Raw genomic sequence first — 22,295 nt, 5'->3', positions numbered from 1 at the left:
ATATTTGATATCGAGGAGAAAATTAATATCCTAAGCATGAAGAGGAAGGAAGCGACCAGATGGAGAGGTCAGACGTTGGAAATTCTGGTCCAAGCTGAGAACAGCACATTTGAAAATTTGCCTGATAGGGTGTTTGTAGGGGAGGGGCATACCATCCGCGTGTCGGTGGAGGGACGTCGACCCAGATGTTTCAAGTGTGGGCAGAAGGGTCACGTCCGCTTGGCCTGTGTAAAAACAAGGCCAAACACCGTTAAAACGAGTGACGCCCCTCCTCCGAAAGCGGACGAGGAAGAAAAAGAAAAAGGCAAAGCAGTCACCATCGAAGTGGAGAGTGGAAACACGGTAGAAGGAAAAAAACAGCAAGAAAAAGAACAAGAGAGAGAAAAAATAGTTGCCGTAGTGGTGAACGAAACGGAAAAGATGGAGTTCCAAACTGCGAGCTACAAAAGGAAGAAACAACACGCGCCAGAGTCCCCTCCCCAAACAAAAAAAAAAACCTCTGCACAGACAGAGGAAAAAAAAACAACTTCCCACCCTTACCCCGCCGGCACAACGCTGATAGGACTGAGGTTCAAGCCCCCCACCCCTCTACCTGCATTGAAAGGTTTTAAAAAAAAACGAAAAAATAGTGGCGATAAACACTAAAAATGAAAAAGTGGTGAAGTATATCAAAGCCCACCCAAGGGTAAGATATTTCAAGAGCGGCACAGAGGACGCTCAATACAGATATGCAAAGGTCTCGGAAGAAGACTTTGCAGAAAGACTGTTTCAAGAGCACGTTAGAAACAAACTGATAATTGACGTCTCCAACGATGTAAAAGAGGGCAGATTGATTGTCAGCCCGGCAGCCACCCCAAACCAGAGCCCGGTGGCAACCCCGAGAAAGAGCAATGCAGAAACGGAAGGAGGAGGGGAGGTTGGCAGACAAAAAGTGCCATGCTCCCTCTCACAACCGTAAGTCCTCATTTTCTACCTTTATTTTTCAATGATTAAGTTGGGTAGTTTAAATGTGCGTGGAATGGGGTCGAAATGGAAACAGGCTTGTTTTCTGCACGACCTCATTTCACATAGAATAGATGTGGCTGTAATAACCGAGTCCAAGATGAAGGGACCTGAAGCGTTCTCGCCCCTCCTCAATGGTTACGAGAAATTTATTTCTCCGAGCCGGAGGGGAGGTGCAGGCGTGGCAGTCCTCATCAAGAAAAACTTGGATTTGCAGATACGTACTGTCTTTCTGGACCCAGAAGGTAGGCTGGTCGTCCTAGATGTGACACACGAAAGTAAGCAGTCCCTCAGGTTGGTGGCTGTCTACGCTCCTAACAGACACAGGCAGTCGGATTTTTTTCGGAACCTGGAGTACTTTCTATTGACGTCTAAAACCATAGTATTGTTGGGGACTTCAACACTATTCTCGATGCGCGAGTTGATAGTGTAGGCTCCGCTGATAGGAAAGGAAATTCTTGCCTCAAAGGTCTACTAGAGAGCTTTAATCTAGTAGACCGTTACCGACTGGATGAGCCGAGCGTTCCACAGTGGACGTGGAGTAACAACGACGGCTCACGCAGATCGTATATAGATAGAATATTTGTTAAGGAAAGAGATAAGAATAGTTTTAGCTGTCCACATTTTTGCATTGTGCCTTACTCGGATCACAAACTTGTGACGTGTGAGGTGCATATAGATAAGTGTCATAGACAGGGACCCGGGTATTGGAAAATGAACAAGTCTATTTTGACTTGTGTAGCTTTTCGTACCCGGATTAAGGAGTTAGTGCAGAGGGCATTATGTGGCACCATCATTAATAATAGATGGTGGCACGCCCTCAAGAGAGCCATACGACTTGAGTCCATTAGATTTAGCAATCAGCTAAGTTTAGATAGGACTAGAATAGAGGGTGACTTAGTCAGGAGTCTAGATGAGGCAATGGAATCTGGCACCGCATCCAGAGTGACGGCGGCGAGAACGGTCTTGTATCGTCACCTCAATGCCAAACATGAAGGATGCCGAGTCAGAGCTAAGTTACGCGCTGGGAAACGAGAAGGTATCAACGCAGCCAGATGGGCTCGCCATGTGGAGAGTCAGAAGGGCAAGAAGTCCTGCATTGGGTCTTTAACTGACGGGCAGGGACGCAGGATCTATGGACAGGAGGAGATGCAAAAGGCCCTTCACCAGCATTTTGCTCGGGTGTTCGGGGAGAGCGGTCCGCTTGAGCGTGGGAGCCCTTAAGGGACTTCCTAGCTGGCGGGCCTCAACTCTCGGCGCGCGAGGCTGAATGCTGTGAAGGCCTGATCACTCCCGCGGAGGTAAGAGAGGTGCTGGCCGAGTGCGCTGGGGAAAAGTCTCCGGGACTGGATGGTCTGCCCTACGAGTTTTACCGAGCAATGCCGGACTTGTTTGGGGAGATTCTGGCAGGCGTCTATGCAAACTGGCAGCAGAATGGGAGAATTCCCAGTTCTGTAAGCCGGGGAGTTGTGACGCTGATACAGAAGGACCCAAGCAAGGGGGATAGCATTAGTAACTATAGGCCCATAACTCTACTCAACGTAGAGCTAAAGATTTTGGCCAAGGTGTTAGCTAAAAGGTTGACGGCGGTCGTGGAGAAGCTTGTCGGGAAGGCACAGACCTGTGCAATCCCAGGCAGGTCGATCCAGGACAATCTTCACCTTCTCCGCTACACCTATCAAAGGAAGGTGAGGCTTGTTTTCTCTGTACGGTAGCAGTATTGAAAGAGTGTATATGGAGGACGAGAATGGAAGGCATCGTGACAGGGTCCTACATATCCGGCCCTGGATTGCTGTTCTACTTCAGATATCACCTGAAGAGCAAGATAGGGCTGGAAAAGAGAACCCTGTCAGAGAAAGTATATGAACGAAGATGGAAGGAAGTAGTGAAAAAGGTGGGTGTAAGTCACCCAAACTAATTATTGTGAAAATAAAAGGCAAACTGCTGGGCCTTATAGGCTGCCGGGTTGAAAAACCCAATCTCCCCTTCTTTTTATAGACATATATGTGTGTAGGTGTATGTATGGGTATGTGTGTGTGTGTGTGTATGTATGTATGTATGTGTGTATATATGTGTATATATATATATGTTTATATAGATGTGTGTGGGCATGCATGCATATGTATGTCTGAATATTCAAAGTCATCGTTTTTTAAAATTTTATAAAAACATCGTAAAAAATTTTTAAAAAGAACTCATACATTTTGTACATCTGTTTGTATTTGTCTTTGTATCATCTATGTAAATTAGATCCGTAGTGATCATAATAAAAATTTTACACACTTCCTGTTTTGACACCACACTTCCTGCTTAACACATAAACCTTAAGCCTCTTTTCTTTTTTTAAACCAAACACATCTCTCAATTTCATGCATCCTATTTTTTCCAACTATTATCTACATGGATTACCATTGAACTTTAAAAGCTCAAAGACAATATAATGTATTGGTATATTTATTTTTCATATATTATTATTTTATATATTATTCATTACTTTTTTGTAAAAAACATTTTCATTCTCCCTCTTCTTGAAAATTTGCAATACAATGAAAGCCGGTTAGAAATCCTTTTTACACATCTATATTAAAATATGCTTTCAGTTTAGCATCATGCCTTATTATTATTTTTCATTTTCCAATGTGTATATATATGTATATATATGTGTATATATATTTATATATATATATATATATATATATATATATATATATATGTGTGTGTGTGTGTGTGTGTATATATATATGTGTGTGTGTGTGTGTGTATATATATATGTGTGTGTGTGTGTATATATATATGTATATATGTATGTGTGTGTATATATATATATATATATATATATGTATGTATATTTTATTTATGCATATTTTATTTATACAATTTTTTTTCATTTCATGTTTATTTCATTTATTGTTTGCAATGTTCTCTCCCCCATCTCTCTCCCTCTCTCTCACACACACACATATACTGTGAAGTTTACAGATGGGCTGCTGAGTTGAAAACTCTATGTTGCATTGAGGAGAAGGTAAAACTTAACAAATTGCTTCTCCCTCTGTTGTTGGACTAACGTGATGTTTGTTTAAGAAAGAGAGATTATGAATGTGATGAAATAATGAAAGCAATATTTAATAAGCAAGTGAGAACTATTATACAAAGAAATAATTAGACGTAAAATATAAAAATTATTAGAAATGGGAATCAAATGTGAAAATATTATCAAGGGGTTAGCAGAAAACTAGTCTTTCTACTTATGTGTGTGTGTGTGTGTGTATTGCCAGTTTAGCCAATAAAAACACACGCACTGTATATTTGGTGTTAATTTGCTTCAGCTTTATATTACATTAATCTTAATCTTATTTCGGCCAGAGTTCTTTCGTCACACTTCTGTGACCTCATCAGTGGTCCTTTGTTTCCTTCCTTCTTATGTGTGTCTCATCTTGCTAAATATCAGCCATTTTGTATTTTGTATTCCTATTGTATGTGTCTACGCATGCGTGTCTTTCAATGTGTCTGTGTCTTTTGTAAGTACATGTGTGTATGTGGAGTGTCTGTATCACCTATATACTTTGTTAATACGTGTTCATTTGTATTTGTTTTTATTTATTTATTTGTTCATGTGTGTGTGTGTTTTTTTTTTTGTGTGTTTAATTAAATTTTGTTAACGTATGTAGTATTTAATTCCATTTGTTTATCTATGTATTGTATTATACTTTGTTCATATTATTATTGGTTTATGGGTAACATGTTGTATATGGGTAACATGTTGTTATATATATATTATATGTATATATATATTATATGTATTATATATATATTATATGTATATATGTATTATATATATATTATTTGTATATATGTATTATATATATATATTACATATGTATATGTATATTTATGTACATATTTGTGTATATATGTATATTTATGTACATATTTATGTATATATATATATATATATATATATATATATATGCCTACTGTATTGTTTTTACTTCAAGTCAGTAAGAGAACATCTTTCTACACAGTTTCTCAACTTGCTTGAAATAGCAACCGAATCTACTTCGAACCAAACCCTATCATCTTAAAGAAGGATTTTGGATTACACTATTCCTGAAAATAAGCTGGAATAGTTATGGCTGGAAGGCATTTTTGATTAGTGTTCTCAACCAGGACTACTTTGGGACTAAATAACAATTGTTTTTACATTTTTACCATTTGTTTCCATTACCTTTTATGATAATTTTGATTTAGTTGTTTTTGCATAATCCTAGATCAGATCTGATGACAGATACTGTTGGTATCAAAGCCTGGTCATAAATTTTTACTTGCTTGTGTGTGTGGTGTTGGGAAGGGTCTTCCCTTTACAGTTATTAATGGTTAGAGATTTGTAGTTTTTAGATTACTTAGCAGCAATGTTGTTGTTGCTTATCTCCAGGTAAGTTCTGATTAAGCAGATCTAAAATCATGGCTGTTGCAGCCAGTTCTTCTTTTTGTAGACATGGTATACCTAGGACTATGTTATGCAATGTGTCCCTTTTCTTCTCTGACAATAGCATGTAATTTGAGGAAAATTTTTATAACCTTTTCTTACAGGTCAAGCAACGAGCTAAAGGCTTTCTTATTAACCCTAAACTCTGTTGTTTCATACAGCTGAGGCATGGGCGACTGCTGGGAGTTGGGAGTTTTCTTCTATTACAGGAACAACTGTTACATTGTGAAACATTCGAGCTTCTTCCAATTCTGTTTATTTCGGAATGATATCAGAGTGGTTACCCTATCATCTACCATAAGTTCAAAGTAGGCTTTAAATGCAGTACTGAAACTTAGTGACATGCTTGTAAAGCTATGCAATGATCCTTCATGTTGTCATAAGTAGTACGTTGTCTCTGTCTATCAATTTCTGGTTAAAGCTATTTTAATCTCATTTTCATTGTTAATGCTCTTGGTCATCCAATAATCCTAAACACTTCATAATTCTTCAGAACTACTCTTATTTATAGCCTCTCTAGCACACAATGACAGTTATTTTAATAAACTAATTTCAGAAATGTGTTTTTAAATACAAATTGTGAAGTTGCCTATTTAGTATGGTTTCTAGAGAAGCTGACCTTTTTTGTATGTTTCTATTGTAGTATTTGCCGGATCATCCAAGTGTTGCTTCAATCAATAAACATCTAGCTGTTCTCTATAAGAAACTCGTAAGTACTTTACACAAAACCTCTGTATGTGTGTGCAGCTGAAGAAGTATCTGAAACAAGTGAAATACTTTTATGAAAATTAAATAGTGGAGTTATCTAACAGATAAACATTTATCTCTATATATAAAAGAGAGTTTGTGTGTGTGTGCACGTGCATGCGCATATGCTCTTTTGCATTCAAAAAATGAGTTGCCAATTTTGATGTATGCAGTATCAAAAGATTCAGTAATCTTTCATCTACCAAATAAACTTTATTTTCATTTATATATTTTCTACGTTATCTCAACAACCTGGTATAGTCATTTGAAAGCCACTGCTTTACAACGACCAGGTTTCATTAGAAAGTTTAAATAATTTCACATTTTCAATTAAAACCAAAATTATACTGTTGCTTTATGAGAGTGACGATGTGTGAATAATGAACGTAATGTTTCTCTGAATTAGTCACATCTGTACTATAATAAAGAAAGCTGCTTATCATCTATCTGTATATATAAAGGCTACCAAATAAACTATGTTTTTGGCACGACAACTCTTTTTTGTACTACTAAAAAATCTCGGAAACGAGGTCGAGTTGCACAGTTTTAAGGTCATTTTGGGGCAATATTCTGATTTGCTTTTAATATTTCACTTTCATCTCATGTTTCATACATGCATAAAATTATCCTCAGACAAAATTCTACACATAAATATTGTATTAAAATAAGCCATGACTAAAAAGATTTCTCTATATGTTATGAAGAAATACAGTCACTCACTCTCTCTCACATGCACACATACATACAAAAAACATGTATGCACATGTATTTATGTACTTGTATATGAAAGATATGTGTGTGTGTGTGTGAGAAAGAGAGAATGAGTGAGTGAGTGCCACTTACACATACATGCAAAATAATAAATAAATGACAACATACACCTTCACTCACTCACTGTATCTCTTTCAAACACACACACACACACATCCATTTCATATACATGTATATACATCTTTTACTTTCTCCTCTCTTTCACTTTCTACTCTCACTTCAAAGCAAATGTCACCTTTTCACTTTCTCCTCTCTTTCAATTTCTTCTCTCTTCAAAGCATAAAGAAATAAAAAATTTTCATGGAATTTAACGAACAATCATATGGTCCCATATGATCAACCATACGATTGAATGGCAACTTTGCTGCTTCAAACGAAAGAATGCTATAAAATAACTTCCTTTGGCACACACACACACACTCTAGCTAATACTTCTGTATGAATTGTGTTATTTCATGTTGTGTGCACATGTAAAATTGCAGCTCAAATGGCCTTGTGTTTGTGATAAACATATCTAAAAACCTGATCTTCAATATAAACTTAAAAGGAAGTTTTTCCAGAAATCCTGTCCTTTACCTGTTGTTTCTAATATGTCCCCACCCCTTAATTTTTTCTTAAATTTCTTCCAATTCCTATGTTTATGATACAGGAGATTAAGATTTCATCCCCAAAACACATTCCCAATATTTTAATTTTCTTCCTCCCCACCCCAATTTCTTCATTTTTTTTTTTTCCTAATTTTTTTCTTGGTAATCCACAGAGAAAAAAATTTTAAGGGTCTTTAAGAATTTTCTTCTTCCTTTTTCCTTAAAGAAACACTAAAATCTCCTTCCCAAACATCCACCCATCACCTCACCACTTTCAAAAAGCTGCAAACTCTCAATGCTTCACTTTTAGCTTTTTGGAAAGCAGGGAAGTTTCTTCAGAAATAATATCATTTACTTGTTGTTTCTAGCATGTCAAGTTTTCTGGTGGTGGTCTGGTATTTTATATGTCTGCTATTTTATGTCTGCTATTTTATATGTCTGCTATTTCAGTACAATTGCAGTACAATTGCATGAAACATCAGATGAAAGTGAAACATTGGGAAGTTTTAGCTTTTTGAAAGTGGGTAGGTGATGCATGGGTGTTTTTTAAAGAAAAATTAAACTTTAAAAAAAATATATATATATATTTCTCAGATTTGTAATTTCTGTATTTTTCTATATGGATAAAAAAAAATTCGAAAACGTTACAAATGAAGAAATTACGGTGGGGATGGGAAAAATAAAAATTTTGAAAACCTGATTTCTGGGCAAAATCATATTAACCCCCTTTTAGACAATGAAACAATACATAGTTTGTGATCCTTCTTAAGAATAGAAAGTACGTTCATGCATACCCATGCAAATTGTATGCTCGCCCCTTCACTTTTAAACAAACAATAACTTCCACTATGCCAGTAATCCAGTTCACTATATATCAGCTGTACCAATTCTGCCCACAAGAAAGGAACAAATGATACAATGTGTGTAGGTCATAACACTCAGGCAACATCAGGTTGCATTGCTAGTAGTATCTAATTTAAGATGAAGCAATGGCAGGTATTCAGTTGTGAAATCAGTAATATTGTGACCCAATAAGACAAAGGGTGTATGATTTGAATCCTGTCAGTAGGCCTTCTCTTATTTTTTCTGTCTTAAATTGGTGATGATAAATGTATCATATCAAAATATAGTCAGGTCATGTCATTCATGCAGCATTTTTGCTGTTGTGGCCCTTGAATTGTTTTTACTAATCTTTCCACCCTTGGTGGTCCTGATCCTGTGCTTTCTTTATGAACCCAGGCCCCAACAAATCCAGTATAGAATTAATATTAATTTCAAAGTTTGTCACAAGGCCAGCAATTTTGGGGGTGAGAGTAAGTCAATTACATCAACCCCAGTACTCAACTGGTACTTATTTTATCAATCCCAAATGGATGGAAGGCAAAGTGGACCTTGGCAGAATTTGAATTCAGAATGTAAAGATGGACGAAGTGTTGCTAAGCATATCCCCTGGCATGCTAATGATTCTGCCAGTTTACCACTTTTTAAGTATAGAATTGATATTGATATAACTTCCATGCAAGTGTTTTTTTTTTTTTGTGGGGCTTTTTTAATCTTGACTAGCAGTATAGCTTGGCGCTGCTCGGGATTAAGCTAGGATTATTAAGTGATCAAGTGCTTTATTTCAAACCAAAATAAGTAACATGGACATCAGATTTGAGCGAAATCCGTTGAAATTGGTTTGGCTGAAAATGGTTTCCTGGCAATTTAATTGAGAAATCCCATAAGGAATCAGTTTATTGGTTATTTCCACTCATTGACTGTTTTTTTAAAGTTGCATTAGAGATCTGCATGGGAAAAGGTTGATCTGAAGGTTTGCATTGGGGATGTGGATTGGAGTAACTTAGGAAAACTTACCAACAGCCTTGACCAAAAAATAAGGAGCCTGTCCCTTCTAGGTTAACTCTAACCCTAAACCCTAACCCTAACCCTGACCCTAAAACCGTAACCCTAACACCAACCCTAATCATAATCCTAACACTAACCTTAACCCTAACCCTAATCCTAACCGTAAAACTCTAACCCTAACCCTAAAACCCTAACCGTAACACCCTAGTGGAAATTGTGCGGGTGTTAATCTGAAAAATTACCAAACCCTTTTTGTGGTCCGAAAAACGGATTGGGGGGGGGGGGGGGGGACTGACAAATTGTTACATACATTTTTGTTTCATAGTTGTGAAATATAAACAAAACTCTTTTGCTTCCAAAGTAGTATATGTGCGTGTGTGTGAGAGTGAGAGGGGGGAGAAAGATGAATGATTTAAAACAAATAAATGATTTAAAATAAATATATTTGAATTGTGTGAGAAAGTATATATAATCTCATTATAGAATATAGTGTCTTTCTAAAACATCGGATATTTTAAACTATATCTCATGTTTAAGAAAAATGCATTTTACATTTTACACTTACTCTGTCTTCCTTACCTACATTTTCTTTCGTAATACGCTTTCTGCCTCCCTCTTCCACTTTTTCGCTCTTTTTTTTTTTTTTTTTGTTAGATGCTAGCAAAGTAAACTCTGTCTTGCTTAGAAAAATTTGCTTTGATTTCTGTCTGCCTTACCCACTTTAAAAATTTTTTTTTTGGGACGCTAGCAAACACTGTATCTCCCCTGTCACAAACACACTATTTCTCTCTCTCTCTCTTTCTCTCTCTCTCTCTCTCTCTCTCTCTCCTTCACGCACGTACGCACAGATTTGACTTCGCCATGTCAACAAACTTCAAAATTGGTAAAAGTTTATCGATTTTTACAGCTATACACGGGTGCCTCTGAGAGAAAAAGTTGGTGAAAATGCAGATAAGGTCATGACAAATCTCCTCCTAAAATTGGAGCGACATGTGTGCTAATTTGTGGACGTGCATAAAGTACAATCACGTACACACACACACACACACACACACACACACACACACATCTCAGCTTTTATAGATATGATAACATCCATCTCCTTTCCAGAATATGAGTGCCATTGGTTCTCAAGAAACTCATCCATTTTTGACAGGATTTGTTTTTTAGTCCTGCTTGCTACCCACATACTTTCTTCATTGGACAAGCACAGGAGAAAACCAGTTTAGTCACTGACTACCTAATCATGACCAGCAACCATATAACATTACATAGTTACCAGTAGCAGATTTTTATCAGCCTGTGATGGAATTGCTCCTGACCTAAGATAAATATGAATATAGTATTTATAATGTTTATGCAAAAGTAGACAATTTGATAATGCTACAACTTTGTAAACCTTGTTACTCTGCTTCCAAATTTCCAGGGCCAGTACAGTCTTGCTGAACCACTTTACAAACAGGCAGTAGATATTCGTGAAAGATCCTTTGGAAAGAATCATCCTGCAGTTGCTACAGCATTAGTAAATCTTGCAGTTCTGTTTTCACAGCAGGTATTAATTTTTGCTTTTGCATGCTTTAACCTTTTAAAATCCAGATCAGAGTTTATTCTTATGTTTCAGTTAAGCCAGCACAGAGCCTTCAACGTAATATTTGAACTAAAAAACAGAGCCCACTAAATTAGAGCAGGGCTTCCATCTTAATGTTTACATTTAGAACAGAGCCCCTTTTCTAGTGTTTTAACTATGCCAAAAGAGAGCCCTCATCATAAGTCAGAAATATTGAAACAAGTTAGATCAAATTTTTTTAATTTTTATTTTTGGATTCTTAAATCTGATGGTGTACAGTACCCAAGGCATGGTTTTCTAAGGAGATTTTGACATAATTTCCTAACTAAGGATTAACTAATTCCTTTATTGATAATAACTAAGCATTTATTTAACTAAGTTATGCAAAAATTGCTTTTGTTGTTGTTTAGTTCCTGGACTGCTTTTAGTGAACATGCTTGTGATCAAAGTCATTCCAGCCATGAACATCACACACTTTTTTTTATAGCTCAGAGACCAAAGTTTGTATTTTTCTGCACATGGTAAATATGACTTAGGAAGATCTAGCTATTATTTCTTGCAGATTGATTCAGGTATGGCTATGTGGTTAAGAAACTAGCTTCCTGGCCACATAGTTTTGAGTTCAGTTCCACTGCATGGGCACCTTGAAAAAATATCTTCCACTAAAGCTTCAGGCTGAGCAAACCCTTGTGAATGGATCTAGCAGATAGAAATTGAAAGAAGCTTGTCATATGTGTGTGGGTGTGAGTGTGTGCATGTGCGCATGCATGCATTTATATATATATATATATATATATAGGTTATGAGCAAAAGTAGTGTCAATTAGACCCAGAGGTTTCATGTAATGCTGAGTAAGTGCTGCGGATAGACCATAGTTAAGTTCCAGGTTCGGTGATTATGTGAATAAGGAGTCCAACGTAGGTTATATATTTGTGTGTGAATATAAGGATTTTGTAATGAGATAAAAACCAAGGCTGTGTATAATATAGAACATTTATAAATAGAATGTCTTACAGCTGTTTCCAGGATATTTATTATATCCCTTCATCGGAGATGGTGTGAGAGGATGGTTAAGCAATAGTTAGTTTACATAAGATAGGAAACAGAGAGTGAATGTAGGGATTTTGTATTTGTAAATCCATTGTTTAGGTAGAATGGATTTTACTCACAAGGTATTGGAATCTAATATGTATACCATATATATATATATATATATATATATATATATATATATATATATATATATATATATATATATATATATATATAAACAATATATGAGTATATGCATATATATGTACATGTATGTATATACCTTCATCCACATGTACATATAGATACATAACTGGGTACATGACGTGGCAAAAGAACATGGACAAAATGGTAAACAAGGTGCAACAAACAAGCAGGCCACATAGAAACATCTCCTTCATCAGCTGCCACCATTAAAACCCTGGCGTTTCGAAGAATTAAAGCAGTACACATCGTTAAAATGGTTCTTCCCACGAACACAAATTAAATTGTTTTCATGGACGGTAGTGGCAGACGGAAAACAAGACAGGAAAACGAAACGGCGAAATAAACAAACAAAAAGGCTGTACAGCCAGACGTGAAGTGTGTATGTATTGAACGCTGTGAAGCACGTACAAGAGGGGCAAAGAAGTACGTGCGAGCTTGAGAAGTCCAAGAAGGAAAATGAGCAACGAGAGGTAGAGAGGGAGAGAGATAGTAGTAGTAACAGTGAGAGGCGAAGGATGAGCAGCGAGAGATAGAGAGAGAGAGAGAGAGATAGTAGTGACAGGTTGAGGGAAGAATGAGAGGGGGAGATAGATATAGAGAGAGTCGCGTTAGAAAAATAGTTAAAACTTACTGTATAAATGTTAACTCGTGCGTTCTGTCGTGATACAAACAATATATGAGTATATGTACATGTATGTATATACCTTCATCCACATGTACATATAGATACATAACTGGGTACATGACGTGGCAAAAGAACATGGACAAAATGGTAAACAAGGTGCAACAAACAAGCATATATATATATATGTATGTATGTATATATATATATATATATATATATATATATATACATACACACATCATTACAATTGTTGTTTAAATTCTATCTATTTTCCATGCTGGCCTGGGTTTTATATATATATATATATATATATATATATATATATATATATAAGGTTGAGGAAGGTATTGGATTTAACCAAACCCAAGAGGATACAGGTAATACCGACTAGTTTTGCCCCAGTCGTTGTATGAACAGGATTGGGGATTATAAGTCGTATATTAGCGTGTGTATATGTAAATATATAAAAATAAAAAGATAAAGAGTGCAATGGTAAGGTTGGAGAAGTATTTTATGGATAGAGTCTTACAGCTGTTTCTGGGAAGATCCAGTACTTCCCTTCATCGGAGGCATATATTCACCTCTGCTATCTATGCTATATCAGCCTTCGTTCCAACATCTATTTCCGGATTATCCCCATAAGGATTACTCTACATGGATTTTTACTACTGGAATGAAACTACACTTCAAGTACTGTTCTCTCTTTTTACCACTTCATACTAAAAATATCCGCCTATGGATATAATAATAGATTACTTTATTTTTTCTGTCTCCGATGAAGGGAAGTACTGGATCTTCCCAGAAACAGCTGTAAGACTCTATCCATAAAATACTTCTCCAACCTTACCATTGCTCTCTTTATCTTTTTATTTTTATGTATATGTATATACATACATATATATATATATGTATATGTGTATATATATATATATATATATATATATATATATATACACACACACAGACACATATATATATATGTGCATGTGTGTGTATATGTCTATGTATGTGTGTGTGTGATTATATGTGTGCATGTGTGTGTTTGTGTGTACCCTTGTCTTGACATCATGTGATCGTATATATTGTTGTAAAGCTCCTTAGAGAGGCAAAGAGCACCGTTTGACAATGTAAAAGACCATATTTCGCTTGATTTTTCTTACATCAAAATATATTTTTTCTATGGATAGTTATATATCATTTGAAATTTCTGCATGTGAACTTTCTTCTCGTATACTTTTGATCAAAATCTGAGGCTTAAATATCGTGCCACATCCCCTCAACCACCTTTGTATTTCCACCCACTCTCCACATTTGTTCTGTTTTTATTTTTGATTACTGAACAGTAGTGCTCATTGTAGTTCAATGCACTGGACCACTATAACTCAATTTGTGTTTAAAAAGGTACAGGTATGAAGAGTTCCGTTTTGCTTTATTTTGATATAAAAATAAATGGGGGTAGGTCAGAAATACTACAATTAGCCTTCATTTTTACAACATGGGGCCAGCTAGTAATAATAATAATAATAATAATAATAATAATCTCTGCAGGGTTCTTGAAACATAATCAGTAAACAAGTGTCATCTTATTCTGTTGGTTGTAGACAACTGACGCTGCATCATACCCAGCAAAATAAGCTGAAAGTTTACACCCAATAATAATAATAATTTCAAATTTTGGCACAAGGCCAGCATTTTCAGGGGAGTGGATAAGTCAATTACATCAACTCCAGTACTCAACTGATACTTATTTTATCAACCTCAAAAGAATGAAAGGCAAAGTTGACCTTGGCAGAATTTGAACTCAGAATGTGAAGATGGACAAAATGCTGCTAAGCATTTCCCTGTGTGTTAATGATTCTACCAGCTTGCCACTTTAATAACAACAGCAACAACAATAACAATAATAATAATAATAATAATAATAATAATAGTAATAACTTCACTAATTCTTAATTAGATATGAAATCTTACATTAGAGTTTATTGTTTTTATGTATCTTTCTTTATATAAAAAGCTTTCTTGTATTTTTGGCAAATGCAGGTTTATATTATTGTCATCCATATGCCATTTGAAACCTAAAATTAATATTTTCCCTTTATATCCTTACAGAATAAGTATGAAGATGCTGAACCTTTGTATGAACGAGCTCTGAAAATTTATGAGGATAGTTTTGGTCAACATCATCCAAGAGTGGCTGAAACATTGAGAAATTTGGCTGTGATGAAATTTAATCAGGTAAGAAGCAAAATTGAAGTAAAAACAAATAGAAAGTTCTATTTTTTCAGATAATAGGAATTCAGTGAAGTTTGGTTCAAACTCCATAGTTTTATGGGTGTTAGATCATGATATAATGAAAAGATGCATTTTTTGGGAAAATCAGTTGACAAGTTGAACTCTAAAACTCAAAACTGTGCTGAATGACAAAATACGCTAATTCAGAAAACTTTTGGTAACTAGCCAGGTCAATGCTTTTCTTTAGTCTTAGGTTAGCTCACTCAAGTTAACTTACCATGTCATATTCTTAGGACAGGTTTGTGTAATGCTTGCTTGTTCATGAAAGTGGTATTTTGTCAGGTAAAAAACAGTTCTTCAAAAATGCTTTTAAAATGTACCTTAAAAGTTTCAAAATTAATATTTAATTTTCTTCCTCTTCCTTCTCTTCTTCCATTCTCCCCCTCTTCTGTATCATCTTCATCATCACCATTACCAAATGTCTACAAGCAAGGGTTGCCTATGGGTCTATTATCACATTACTCATAACAGCTAGTCCTTTATTACTGTTATGTTAAGGCAGCAAGCTGGCAGAAACATTCACACGCCCGGCAAAATGCTTAGTGGTATTTCGTCTGTCTTTACATTCTGAGTTCATATTCCGCCTAGGTTGACTTTGCCTTTCATCTTTACAGGGTCAATCAATTAAGTACCAGTTGCATATTGGGGTCAATCTAATCGACTGGTCCCCTCCCCAAAAATTTCAAGCCTTGTGCCTAGTGTAGAAAAGATTATTATTGTTATGTTGGTGTTGAACCCTGAATGAAGAGACAGGGTCAAACACATTCTAGCCATCACACACCAAGAACTTTGAGTAGATTTCTTTATGTACGATGTTAGGCTATGATTCCAGAGAGACTCAGCTGCTTTTCTATTAGGTTGAGCAACCACATCAAGACTCTCTGGCTCATCATATTCCAGTCCATAGAGGAATATATAACTGCTAAGAAGGAAATAACAGGTAGCATTGCAGCTGAAACAAGCAAATCCGTGTTGCCTGATCACAAAGCAGCTGACAGAATCAGCAACAACAGCAGTAACAGTATCGATGAGTTTCCACCTTTGCCTCCAAACACACCATCTTCATCAACACCAGTCTTACCACATCATCCACCAACACAGATATTGCCTCTAGCACATTCACTTTGGTCTCAGGAAACACCACCAGCAATGAAAGCTTCAACTACAACAACAGTATCAACAACAGCTCATTTGAAAGGATAACACAGATTTAGGAGCAAGTTTCTTTAGAAGGAAGACACAGGAACGTGAACGAAGTAGAAAAACTCTTCAATAGATGAAATAGAAAAACCATCTTGCCATCCCTTCAGAATTGATGGAAAGGGCTGCCAGAATAATTATTTTATATTGATGTGTTTTTAATGCCTCACATATCCAAGTTAAAAAATGAATATACTTTATAACTTGAGGATAATAATACGTCTCTGTGGAAGTGAGATGTTTCTCAAAAGCCCCTGGTGTATAAACATTCAATAGTCCTGTGCAGCCATGAGGGTCTACTTCCAACATACCTTAATCAGCATCACCATAATTAGACATCTGGTGTGTTGTGGTATGTGTAGTAATCAAATGCCCAAATACCCTGCTGTCAGAATACTGACAGCAGCAACAAAAATACAATTGCAGTAACAGCTTCAACAGTCAGATCTACATCTACTGCAAAAAAACATACACAACAACAACAGTGGTTACAAAGATGAGCAGTGCAAATCACAAATCATTTATTGTAGAACAATTATGTCTGCAAGCAAGAGATATCACTCATCTGTATATCCAGCATCTCAGAATCAATCACACACACAGTCTTACACCTCTTATTCCCAACACAAACTTAGTGGTTACAGAGATATCTTATTGTTTGATAAGATTGTGAAACCATAGCAAAAGACATGTGTCAGGGCAAACAGGAAAAACAATTCTAAAAGAAGGCTTTTAGAATTTAGATCCAATTCTAAAAGCAAGTTGGATCTATTTTTAAATCATCCATCACCAATGACACCATCACTAAAACAATACTCACACAACCACAACTGCAGCTACAAAAGAAAGCATTAAAACTAACGTGCATACACAGTGAACAACAACAACAAATACAGCAACAGCACATTCAGTCAAGCTGAACCTTTAATTGACTTCACAGTTGATCTGATGCAGTGGTACTTAATCTATCGAACTCCGAAAAGATGAAAGGCAAAGTCGACCTCGGCGGAATTTGAACCCATACAATAATACTGTTGCAAAAGAGGAGACCTTAGAGAAAAACCTGTCAACCCCACTTCTCTCAAGATGAACTTGTAATTCAAACAGACATGAACACTTACCTCACACTTAAAAAAACTATCCTGCAGACAATGGCTCATCCATTTAAAGTCAGACAAACAAACCTTAGGCAGGCCTTTCACTAATTCTTCCTACACCAATGAGGAGGTTGAATCAACCAACCCCCTCAAAGACTGAGGTTGGTGACCCCTCCCCCTTTGCTTTTTTTCTCTCTGACAAAGATGCCTGTTCTCAGAGTTGAGTGTATAAATGTGTGCAGTCAGGCATCAGCTTGGAAGTAAGGTCACTTGCTCAATGATCTCAGGTCTCTTGAGATAGATATCATAGGAGACCAGGATTACTGGAGTGCATGCACTCACCCATTTTAAGTAATTGAGATTTTCTCATCTCATAGTTTCTTAAGATCAGGTGGTGGGGTGGCAGTATTATTGCAGAAATCCTTGAATCTCAAGGTATGGACAATGTTCCTGGATCCAGATGATGAGTTGGTGGTTTTTGATGTGAATGGCAGTGAATGTGGTGCCTTTAGAACTAGTGGTTCTTTATACCCCAACATGTGTTGTAGGTCAGATTTCTTTGGACATCTAGAAGTAATTCTAAGGAGATCCTGATTATTACTGCTGGTGAGGGGTTTGAATTGTATTTTAGATGCACAGAAGGACTGCGTTGGGGTTAGTGTATAGAAAAAGTCTTGAAAACCTACTCAGAAGTTTCCAACCCTCTGACAGGCATTGACTGGATTTCTCTGATGTGCCAGTGTGGACATGGAGCAACCACAGCAGGTCATCTAGACTGTATTTAGTTAGAATATTTGTTAGAATATTTGCTACATTAGTAGGATGTCCACATTTCACACTAATTGGCTACATAGATCACGTATTTGTGATCTGCTTAACCAACTTAGATAGACAGTAACCCAGTTACTGGAAGTTGAATATGTCCTTACAAGCACACAAAAACAAGAGGGACTAGATTGGCGAATTAGTCAAGCAGCAGCGAGCAGAAACAGTTATCAACAACTAGGATGCCATGAAGCGGGTAATTAGAGCAGACTCAATAGTGTTTAGCAAAGAGTTAGCGATTGCGTGGAATAGATTAGAGAGAGAACTAGTTAGCAATCTGAAAGAGACAATTAGTAAAGGCATCGTGGTCAACATACTAAGCAAGAAGTGACCTCTGAACATTTTCTTGAGGATCTATTATCAGAGCTAAGGAATATGCACTTAAACACAGGGGAACAAAAGTTGTTCTATGGGCCCAACTGGTGGAGATGCAACATGGCAACAAAGCTGCATTCAGATGGGTGCATGTTACTAGGATCCAAGCAGCTTGTTCAGCTTTCCAGCAGCATTTGAACTCAGAAAATACAGGGAAGAAACTGATTGCTGCAATGTATTTAATCCAATGTTTTCATGTGTCTGCCAATGTACACTGTCTTTTGTTATAATCATTATTGCTTATTATTATCCCATTCTTCTTTACAGGAGGATTATAAAACTGCTGCCCGATTATATAAGAGAGCCACTGAAATCAAAGAGACTGAAGCCAGTTACACAGGAAAGGACTTCTCTCGGTGCAGTTCTGGGGGTGATACAAACTCTACTGTGAAAAACAGTGAGCGAACTGTAGGTTAGGCTCAGGAAAGAACACTTCCTTATCGACCATACAAATAATTGTTTTAGTAGTTTCAGGACTGCTCGCTCACTATTCAAATATGAGCTAATCTAGTGGGCCTGTAAATATTTAGCTTATTTAATGAGATGTTAATATATTGGAAGGTGTTTCTGACTTGTGTTTCAATAGAAACATATTGCCCATAGAGAGTTCACAACTACGTAAGTGAAATGATAACATTATTAACTTATTTTTTGTTGTTGTTCACAATTATACATGTTTGGGAAATGTTGTCGGGAGTACACAAAACATTTCAGACCCTTGATCAACTGAAAAGTTATAGAAACATATGACTATGTTGCTAATATTTACAATATTGTTAACTATATTCTGCATCAATATAATATATAAAAATATAATAGAATATAAATTACAACAACTAGCTTGATATAGATTGAAACAGTTGACTTACCATATCAGATGCAGACCAAAAGATTTATATTCTTGAATGTAAATCATCTGGTTTGCTTCAAACTGTGATGATCCATCTCTTTTAATCAATATCAATATAATTTTATATATAGCATGCTGCACTTTCAACATGTAAAGAAAGAATTTCTAGCTGGAATTACAATCCAATCATAGACTTATAACTAATCCACAGTGAAAACTAAATGTGATTTTTTGCAGTATCTCATTAAAGACTCACTGTTTTAGTTTAAAATCTCTTTGTAAGTTACATTTGATTCTTCTATGAAGTGTTTTGAAAGTGATATCTTGTGGTGCGACACAAAAGCTAATTTCTTTAAACGTGCTTTTGTAATGTTCATGGCAATACCTTATATTGTATAAGGAATTTGAATTGAAACTTATATTTTCTGAAGTAACCAAAGTGCAGTTGTATTTGCTGTCTCCTTAGTTTCTGTACAGGCCAAATGTATTTTCCCTTCTCATCAGAATTTCAAAGATAGTAATATATATTGGAATCAAATGTTTACTTCCACCCTTATAAAGTTAGACTATTATGCCACAGGTTTACTAGATTTATGTGTATTGACATAGTTTACTATCTCTATACCTGCTGAAAGTTAGAACCCAACAACACTGTTGCCAAAAATAATGTTACTTTGTCTAGATGGCTATTATTAAAACATTACATATTTCTTTATTTGCTTTCCACATAGTCATTACTGCATTTCACTAAAGACATCATTGCCTTCAATTTATTCAAAAGAAGGCAATACACTAAAGGGTTTCTTAATGATTTCTGTAGCTCATCAAAAATATCTAATATCAATAATGAGTTTTTTTTCTTTTACATAGAATTGTTACTTAGGTAATTAATCCAGGTAGATTGGGTTAATGAGTTTTAGCTGGAGGTTCAATGAGAAGTTAGTGATGACAATACAAAACGTCAAATTTTAAATTTGAACAGGTAGATTGGCAATCTACAAACTCAGCTGATTGCAGAAATTATAATGAAACTGAACAACTAAAAGCAAGAACATATTGTAAACAGTTATATTGAAAATACAATATAAACTTAATACACTTAATAAATGCAAGCATAAAAATTCAGATCAGATATGATGAAAGTGATTTTAATGAAAAAGGTTACAAACATACATAGATGTTTGTAACGTGCAAGCATTCTTGTATCCCCATGCAACATACAAATATGTTGTGTCTAGTGATGGTATACTCTCAACTTAATCTTCACCAGTTCTTCCACAGCCAGACACAATCAAATATTTACCAGACTGTTGTTTGTTTGTCTTCATCTGAAATTCCATTTCTTAGAACTGTATTTTCTTCCTAAGAATATTGATGTCTTCCAATGCACAACTTCTTAAATTGTCTTTCAAAATTATTTTGATTAAAGAGAAACAAGTTCTCTTTTTTTCCAAAATGTTTGCTTCCTGCCAGAAAGCAATTGGAAACCATGAATCATGTTAATTTCAAGGAACATAGAATGGCTTTACCATAGTTTCTTTCATGGGAAAGGTTGGGGTGTAATTGTCACAGCCACCAAGCTAAAAGAGATTTTAATTTTACACTGCTAACCTAACATGTAGTTATTAGCTGTACCTCTTTATGGTACCTGTTTGAGCCATCAATAACTAAATCTCTTAACCATAAACAGCACTACATTGCTGCTGACAACCACCACCATTCACACTTCAGGTTGTAGTGTTTGTAGTCTGTTTAATTTGCTGCAACACCACTTAGCAACAAATACTGTCTCATAAATAGCAAAACATTTTTTCTAGTCATATTATTGATAATTTTCTGTTTTGTTATAATAATAAAAACGGTATTTTCTTGTTTCAGTTTATAAACATTTGTACAAATCTAAAAGAAAAGAATTAATAAAATGAGAAAATAAAGTAATTTATATTTTAGTAACTTTGTTGTTCATTATCTTTATTTAGAGATGATGAAAAATAATTCATCATCATCATCATCATCATCATCGTTTAACGTCCGCTTTCCATGCTAGCATGGGTTGGTGAAACCGGATGGCAACACCAGGCTCCAATCTAATTTGGCAGAGTTTCTACAGCTGGATGCCCTTCCTAACGCCAACCACTCAGAGAGTGTAGTGGGTGCTTTTATTATTATGCATTGTGTGGTGAATTTGACTTTTATAATTAAACTCAGAGAATGATCTCTCTTGCTGATTTCAAATTGGGGAAAATATATCTAAAGTTCATGATTTACAGTATTCAATGATATTTTAAATTTGTTAAACCATATTCTTCATTTACATATGTCATTTGTTTGAGCCCTTGATCAGCCCTGATGAAGATGATCTATGATTAAAGATGTTTCAGATAACTAGGATTACATCATCCATTAATATACTTTCTTTTTTTAAGATTGTATCTCTTATTTGTGTGACCCTTTACCTTTTAGTTTTAAATGTTCTTAAAATATATTCTATATAAATATAAGATTCAGAACATGAGGAATTACACTGATCAGATTAACATTTACACGCAAGCTAACAATGCATCTATAAGACAACATTGTTATATTTTAATTAAATAAACATGTTACATCTAGCAATAAAAGCATACTTGAAACATAAGTTTTCCCTGAAAAATAAATTTAACCAAAAGCTAGCAATGGAGTATATATGAGTATTCCGATCCATCTAACCCTAAAATATACGAAAAAAGCAGTGCCAAAAAAGAATGATGATATATTAAAAACTTTCCATTAATGCTTTTCTAT

The 22,295-nt window shown here is 35.5% G+C and overlaps 2 protein-coding genes across 4 annotated transcripts in view; both read left to right on the top strand.

Annotated features, from left to right (window-relative positions):
• Positions 1-5,316, top strand: part of LOC149137697 (uncharacterized) — a 6,085-nt gene extending 769 nt beyond the window's left edge. The window contains exons 1-2 of the mRNA XM_089347165.1: positions 1-569; positions 5,271-5,316. The exon at positions 1-569 is cut by the window's left edge and continues 769 nt beyond it. Coding sequence (XP_089203291.1) covers positions 1-569; positions 5,271-5,316 — 615 coding nt within the window. The remainder of the gene's footprint in view (positions 570-5,270) is intronic.
• The window catches only part of LOC106876833 (nephrocystin-3), a 97,882-nt gene extending 76,418 nt beyond the window's left edge, over positions 1-21,464 (top strand). For all 3 annotated transcript variants that reach the window (XM_089356805.1, XM_089356809.1, XM_089356814.1), the window contains 4 exons: positions 6,132-6,197; positions 10,868-10,993; positions 14,982-15,107; positions 18,929-21,464. In XM_089356805.1, coding sequence (XP_089212931.1) covers positions 6,132-6,197; positions 10,868-10,993; positions 14,982-15,107; positions 18,929-19,078 — 468 coding nt within the window. In that variant the 3' untranslated portion in view covers positions 19,079-21,464. The remainder of the gene's footprint in view (positions 1-6,131; positions 6,198-10,867; positions 10,994-14,981; positions 15,108-18,928) is intronic.
• Positions 21,465-22,295: the final 831 nt, after the last annotated feature.

This window comes from Octopus bimaculoides, chromosome 1, assembly GCF_046866305.1.
Source record: "Octopus bimaculoides isolate indiv1 chromosome 1, ASM4686630v1, whole genome shotgun sequence".
NCBI lineage: Eukaryota > Metazoa > Mollusca > Cephalopoda > Octopoda > Octopodidae > Octopus > Octopus bimaculoides.
Note: the sequence above shows the minus strand (reverse complement) of the source record. Positions and strands in the feature narration are given on the sequence as shown.